The 7,931-nt window shown below is 34.9% G+C and overlaps 1 protein-coding gene across 1 annotated transcript in view; it reads right to left on the bottom strand.

Annotated features, from left to right (window-relative positions):
* Positions 1-1,222: 1,222 nt before the first annotated feature.
* The window catches only part of LOC107746038 (RING finger protein 44-like), a 36,590-nt gene continuing 29,881 nt past the window's right edge, over positions 1,223-7,931 (bottom strand). Inside the window, exons 5-12 of the mRNA XM_016560093.1 lie at positions 5,895-6,074; positions 5,535-5,705; positions 4,551-4,712; positions 4,355-4,458; positions 4,168-4,255; positions 3,928-4,049; positions 3,297-3,396; positions 1,223-2,609 (exon numbers count right to left, since the gene is read on the bottom strand). Of these exons, the coding sequence (XP_016415579.1) occupies positions 2,547-2,609; positions 3,297-3,396; positions 3,928-4,049; positions 4,168-4,255; positions 4,355-4,458; positions 4,551-4,712; positions 5,535-5,705; positions 5,895-6,074 (990 nt within the window). The 3' untranslated portion in view covers positions 1,223-2,546. The remainder of the gene's footprint in view (positions 2,610-3,296; positions 3,397-3,927; positions 4,050-4,167; positions 4,256-4,354; positions 4,459-4,550; positions 4,713-5,534; positions 5,706-5,894; positions 6,075-7,931) is intronic.

Below are 7,931 nucleotides of genomic sequence, written 5' to 3' on the forward strand. Positions count from 1 at the left end.
AGCCTTCAAATGATTTTGGTTACAGATATTATACATATGAAACTACAACATGTTAAATGATACAATTGTATTTTTAATGGTAAGAATTAAAACAACCAATAAACAAACGCAAGAGAATTCATAAGCTCTCTTATTGGCGTTGCAAAAGAATAAGGGGAAAAAACATAAATAGTAAAACTGAGGTAACTGCTATTGTATCAAGCAGGGGGAATAGAAAAAAAAAACTTCTATAACACAGAATGCCAATGGTTAAGTAAGGTAATGCACATTTGTTGTTTGCAAAGAATAAAGAATTCATCATTTTCTGGTCATGAATTCGACTCATGACACTAAAGCGGACAACACTGGAGAATGGTTTAAAGGCATCTCTCATTAAGACACTGCAGGCTCGGAGACTACATCACAGAATTCATATGACACTTTCTACACCAGTCATAGAGCCTACATAATGCGACACAGAGGCAGTTATATCCATTCATAATGATAACAACGCATGACAGAAAATAATCATACACACAAACATCCCTCTAGGTCATAACACATCTCAGGCATTCATTATAAAGTAACGCACATGGCTATGAATGGCTATAACAGCCTTATCGAGGCTGTATGAGTGGGTGCACTGGAAGGCTGTATTAAAAAGAATAGCTAACTGTATAGAGAGGGCAGTGAGAGAGCAAATGAAAGGACAAGAAGCATAAACCGTTTACTAAGACCAGAGCTTTTGAGGGACTTAAAACGCTGCAATTCGCAAGGGGTGTTTGTGTTGCCCTCCATATTGTCCTGCAGAATCTGTGCGTTTCCCTTTTTAAAGAAACGGAAATGCTACGATATAATCAGTCCTCTTCAAACAGGCATGTACACACAATTTTAAGGCATATGAAATCAAATGACGACCCAAATTACAAATGACAGCTAATTTTGGTAAAGTCGAGAGTAATGTGGGTTGCAACAAGGTTAGCTGGCATATGAATAATTCGAATAAATGAAACTTGGAGAATGGCTATTTTTAAGAAATGCAAGTCTTAAAGGGATAGTTCCCCCAAAAATGAAAATTTTATCATCATTTACTATAAATTTGAATTACCCTCAAGTTGTTGCAAACCTGTAAGAGTTTCTCTCAGCTGTTGAGCACAAAAGAAGATATTTTGAAGAATGTTTGCTGCTGGTAGCCATTGACTTCCATAGTTTGGAATTAAAAAAAAAAAAATACTATGGAAGTCAGTGGCTACCAGCAACTGTATGGTTACCAACGTTCTTCAAAATACCTTTTGGGTTCAACAAAAGGAGGAAATCCATAGAGGAGGGTGAGAAAAACAAAATTTTGAACTATCCCTTTAAGGCGAATAATAATATAAATGACACTATGGTGCTCTAAGTGCTAAATGAGAAAAGTGGGGATTTGTCTACATAATCAGGACTGGCTATGGATTGGGAATACACATTTAATGGTTTTAAAAGGTTATTTGTGTTGAAAATATTGAAAAACGTAAGACAGCAGAAGAAAGAAAAAAGGTTGCAGCAGGATACATCTAATAAGAACTTGGAGAATATTTCACTGCCCCTCCAAACCAATCACATGTCATGTCAGTGCGCATCCTCAGCCAATCCCAGACGAGAATAAAAGTGAGAGCGACAAGCCAGTGTTCTGTACCACACATATGGGATAAATAACAAACAACTGATTCTCGAATATACACACACACACACACACACACTCTCTTTCACACAAAAGCACACACACGCACCTCACAGTTTTCGAATTCTATAAAGACTGTTAAATCATAATTGAGCAAGACCCACCCAAAATCCCCGCTTTATGTATAGATATAATTTGAATCTTTTGTTCCATTTTTAAAAAAAAAGACAGACTTCCATAATTTTTTTTCCTATTTAAAAAACAAACCAAAAAATTAAGAATTTTGTAATTTGTCCCTCTATATGGATACATACATACATATTTATATATAGCTATATTTGTTGGTAAAATATAAAAGCCCATGCTCACAACATTAATCTTCGTAAAGACCACCACACCACAGTGTGCTCACATAGCTGGGAATGTTAGTGCACAAACACACACACACACACTCACTCACACACACACACACAAGACTGCAACATACCAACACCCGCCCCCCGAAGGGGAGAACTAAACTATATATATTTATATATAAAAAAAAAACTAAATCAGAACCAGAACATGACCAGAATGATAATATGAACCATTACCTTTGGACTTCCACTCAAAGAATTAGTGATCAAAAAACCGAAGGGATGTGTGTGTGTGCGTGTGTGTGTGTGTGTGTGTGTGTGTGTATGTGTCTCAGTTAGTTGGATATTCATAGATGAATATCAAACGCTGATTTCGATGCATAAAGTTTTCATGAATCTTTTGCAGCGGTCATTTGTGTGTGAGGAGTAATTATGCATGTGGAAGTTAATTGAATGTAACGGTAGGAGAATGACTGAAGTGTTTAGTGGTGTGTATGTGTGTGTGTGTGAGAGAGTGTGTGTGTGTGTGTGTGTGTGTTCAGTGAGCAGCATCACTCGGAATCCCGCTGGACTTCAGATGCATCTGCTCGGCAAATAGGACAGGTTCTGTTAGCCTAGAAGACAGAGGAGGATAGATTTTCATAAAGGTCTAAGAAATGTGTAGATCATAACTGGAGACAAGCTGTAGTTAGGCAAGTCTGTCTGTGTAAAGGTGCAGTCACTGTAGCTAAATTTTGTGGGCAAAAAAAGGTCCACTGTCTATTGTCAATAGTGTAGTGATGCATGAAGCACAGCTCACGTAAATCGTCACTTTCAAACTAAGCAGCTTTCTGTTGGTCAATGAGACAAATTTGCATGATTAACTTGATCAACAAAATCTGTATAGGGCAATATTTGGCCCTGACACTAAATTCTCTATTGATGACTAAAAATAATTTAAATTATTAATATAGTAAAATAAATTAACTCTAATTTATGGTAGACAAAAAAGAAAAAATGTACCTCCTATAAATTAAAATATATTTTTTAATAAATTTTTTCACTTTAATATCGGTTGCTTTAAATTAAATTCTTGTATAAAAAAAAAAGAAAAGAAAAAAAAAAAATTGTGTTTGACAATGGGGGCCTTTGAGTTAAAAGTTTGAGAACCACTGAATGGGTATAATAACAATGACACATTATTATTATTATTATTAAATAATATTATTAAAGATTTTAATAATAAATGAATAAAATAAATAAATAAAATTAATGAAATATTATTAAGTGTAATAAATTAATATGCAAGCTTGTTTCCTTACCTTAAGCCATTTATCGACACACTTGGCATGGAATTCATGATTACAGGGCAGAACTCTCAACAGCTGACGAGACTCAAAATCACACATGCACACTACACACCTATAGAGAGAGGGGGGAAATAATATTAATTACTATAATACTTTTATCCAACATCAAGATTTTGTTAAAACATTTTTAAAAAAATCAAAGCAAACATGTCTATTTTAGGTGATGTAATAGTTTTTTTTTTTTTGTTGTTTTTTTAAAGAGTAAACATATTCAATATGAAGTCTCTCAATTATTAAAAGGTCACTGGTTATTCACTCCCCCCACCTATGGCGCTTTTCCACTGCGTGGTACGACTCGGCTCGGTACGGCTTGGTACGGCTCAGTACAGTACGGCACGGCACGGCTCGGTTTGGCTCGGTTTGCGTTTCCACTGCAGTTCAGTACCGCTTTAGAGTGGGCGGAACCCCCCAAAAGTGAACCGTACCGAGCCGTACCGTGCCGTACCATGCAGTGGAAAAGCGCCACTATATTTCCTGCCAGTACTGAGAATTGAACCTACAACCTTCGGGTTACAAGACCGACTCTTTAACCTTTAGGCCACGACTGCCCCAATAAGTAGTTTGTTTGTAAGTTTGTACTCACAAAGTCTGCTCAGACTGATGGTTGCTGGGGTTGAATCTGTAGGAAGGCAGCTGTTCGATATCGGCCTTTGTCAAACCTCTAGGCTTCGCTTCTCCGAGACGCTCGGCAAGGTTTAACAGAGCCTAGTCAAACACAAGAACAAAAGCACATGTAAAACAGAATAATGAAACAAAAGTATGCCTAAAATGGGATCTGAAGCATTATTAGTAAGTGTTTCCTGAGATAACTAGAGACTCTCACCTCATAATTCTCAACCTCTCCATCATCTACATCCAGCTCTAAGCTAATGGTGGGACCCACTGCTGTTGGCTGGACTGGAAGAACAGATCTGGCCCACCAAACAGAAACAAAACAGTGACATTATTATTCTCCAGCTCGCTGGCTCTCCAGCACAACACTCTGGTGCATGTTTGCATGTGTAACTCACAGGAAGTAGGGCAGCAGACTTGGGTGGTAAGGAGGTGGAGGTATGGCCTGCTGAGAGCGGTAGCGTCTGCCTGTGATTCGTCGAGGTATGAAGTGTGGATAGGGCTGGAGAGAACACACAGGAAAAACACATAAAACCTTCATTACCTTGTTTCGACTGCATTGAGCAGAAGTGATAAAGCGTGAAGATCACTCACCATTCCAAAGAGCTCCTGTGGCAGGGGTTCATGGGAGAGGAACTGCAGTGGAGTGGAAGGGGGCAGAGGACTAGGATGCCCCGAGTGAGGATAGTTAAACCCTCCACCTAACGACAGGTGATCCCCCAACAACTCCACCTCATTCTCTATCCTCTGCAGTGGCTATTCACAAAAACAAACATGCATATTTAATACTAACAATTTTAAAAAACATTTTTTGGCAGAACTATAGTAAAAAAAAAACAAAAAAAACATTTATACAAGTTTTTATATAAATATTTACACACATAATAAATTATGTATGTATTATAAAACTTCTAATATATGAATCCATTTAAAATATTTTTATATATTAAATGGTGGTATATGTGTGGGGGGATGGATGGATGGAATCATAATCGTGATTAGTCGCATCCAGAATAAAAGTTTGTGTTTACAAAATATATGTGTGTGTACTGTATATATTTATATGCATATATAAACACACACACATACATGTATATATTTAAGAAATATTTACATGAGTAGATATATGTTCATATTTATGTATGATTTTATAATATATATAAATATAAATATTACATATACTTCTTAAATATATACATGTACGTGTGTGCATTTATATATGCATATAAATATATACAGTACACACATATATTATGTAAACAAACTTTTATTTTGGTTGCGAATAATCGCGATTAATCGTTTTGACAGCCCTAATCTATATCAAATAAATGCTGGTCTTTTAAGCTTTTTTTTAAATTTCCACATAAATACACACAACTGTTTTCAACCGTTTATTTAAATTATTGTTTTCTATTTTTATATATTTCACAGTATTACTGTATTTTTGATCAAATAAATACAGCCTTGGTGAGCATAAAAGATTTCTCTCAACAACAACAAAAAAATACAGATATGTCATTAATAGTATGAATATTTTAATACATATAAAACTCTGTGTACATGTGATTGTATACTCACAGATCGAGACTGCTGTGTCTGGAAAGGTAAGAACTGTCCAGGAGTGGGCAGGTGGGGTGGATGATGTGACAGATGTGGAGGATGAAGCAGGAAGGGTGGATCACTGGAGAGAAGAGAAGGAAACGCGGCGTACGGCACTGGCAAATGCTGCACCGAACATGCCGGCAACATCTGCATGTCAAACAAATAAACAGATATTAGACCATCAGTTACAGACCATTATAATGGACTGCACCCTCAAAGACTAAAACAGGAATGTAACAACTTGCCACCACTGGAGGACAGCAGATTCAAACAAATCAAATGAGCTCACAAAAATCAATTACAGCTATGCCTTTTCACAGCTTGATATTTACTTACAGGAGGCGGTACGCTACAGATTGGATAGTGTTGCTGTCCGCTGAAGATCACAGAACAGGCAGGCACCTGCTGTTGGGAAGAGCATGCTGGGAGATGCTGTCCCGTACAGAGGGGGGCAGGTAGACCATGGGGCGGCACTGGAGAAACTGTATATGACACCGGCACTGTACCCTGAGGGAGCTAACGTACACACAGAAACAAAAATGATGAACAAAGAGTGTTGATGCTTGATTTATTAATGAACCATCAAAAAAAAACAAAAAACTGCCACTTCAGTTAAGGTACATGTTTATGGAAGCTTATTTCTAATTATTTTTTTCTGTAACAATTTAGACTTCTCTCAATTCTGTTTCACGATTTAGTTTATCTCACAATTCAAACTTTTGAATTGCGACTGAAAAAAAAATGTGAATTGTGAAGAAAAAATTGTGAAATTGTGACAATGGTAAGATATAAACTTACAATTTCCTTTTTAAAATATATAATTCATATCATTCATATCTTTTACTTTGCTGTGTTAATGGGATATATCTACAGTTGTACCATTTGATTATAATTACAATAAAAAGTATTATTATTATTACATTTTTATTATTAATACTACTTAATACTTAATATAATATTTATTATTTTGTTTTTTAATTCAGTTATTTATTTTATTTTAATTCTGGAATAAAAAAAACTGAACTACGAGATGCACAATTCCGAGAAAGTCAAAACTGGGAGATGCAAACTTGCAATTCTGAGGAAAAAAAGTCTGAATTGTGAGAAACTCTTAACTTCTCTCTGCAAGAAAAAAGATGCATAAATAATTTTTAATTTAAATAATTATAATAATATAATATTTAAATTATTCATTATATTATAATTATATATTATAATTATAATATAATATAATAATTCTTTTTTTTTCATAAATGCTATATGATCCATAAATGCTAGATGATAAAAGAAAGAGATTTCTGCTTTGGCTGATGAAGGGGTACTTGAGCCCTAGCAATGGGGCTGTGGGGGTACATGACACACACAAAAAAAGTTATGATACAAGACATCTTAAGAGTCTGCTTAATATATATATATATATATATATTACACACACATATACAGTGTCAAGTCTTTTATGCTCCCCATTATATCTGAAGAAAAAAATTACAGTAAAAATAGTAACGTTGTGAAATGCTATTACAATTTAATTGTTTTCTATTTGCCATCACAGGAAAAAAAGTGCATTTTAAAATACATTAAAAGATAAATGTTATATCTAATATTTAAATTTTAGAAGGCATTACTACAGTGTTATATAAATATTATAAAAAACCTTCAATAATTTTCACTAAAATTAAACGCTTACAATATACCATAATATAATAAACCAACTAAATTCAAGTTAAAAATGAAATGAAATGAATTTTATTTTAATAATCAGCTGTATTCAAATTTCTCACTGGGGGACTAAAGAACTTAAGATGAGACTAGAATTATGGATTTCTAGCACAGTAATTGATACCATTCACAACATAGTATTGGATGTCCGTTACGCTGCTTGAAAATGCACCATAAAAGCAATATACAAACAAACCTGATAACAGTCACTCGGGTCACGATTAGCTGTCAGCTCATTCGCACATTAGTTCTAACGGTCAAAACTAACACCAGCATACCTGCGTCTGTGCCGTGCAGGTGTGTGGCAGCGCTCGGGATGGTAGTGTATAAATAATTTTTAATTTAAATAATTATAATAATATAATATTTAAATTATTCATTATATTATAATTATATATTATAATTATAATATAATATAATAATTCTTTTTTTTTCATAAATGCTATATGATCCATAAATGCTAGATGATAAAAGAAAGAGATTTCTGCTTTGGCTGATGAAGGGGTACTTGAGCCCTAGCAATGGGGCTGTGGGGGTACATGACACACACAAAAAAAGTTATGATACAAGACATCAGAGTCTGTTTAATCTTCATGGCTGGAAACCACATTAGGGCACCTTTGATCCCAATTATGATCCCACACAGACCCTGCC

Source organism: Sinocyclocheilus rhinocerous, unplaced genomic scaffold (assembly GCF_001515625.1).
Source record: "Sinocyclocheilus rhinocerous isolate Xijiao unplaced genomic scaffold, SAMN03320098_v1.1 scaffold288, whole genome shotgun sequence".
In the NCBI taxonomy this organism is placed as follows: domain Eukaryota; kingdom Metazoa; phylum Chordata; class Actinopteri; order Cypriniformes; family Cyprinidae; genus Sinocyclocheilus; species Sinocyclocheilus rhinocerous.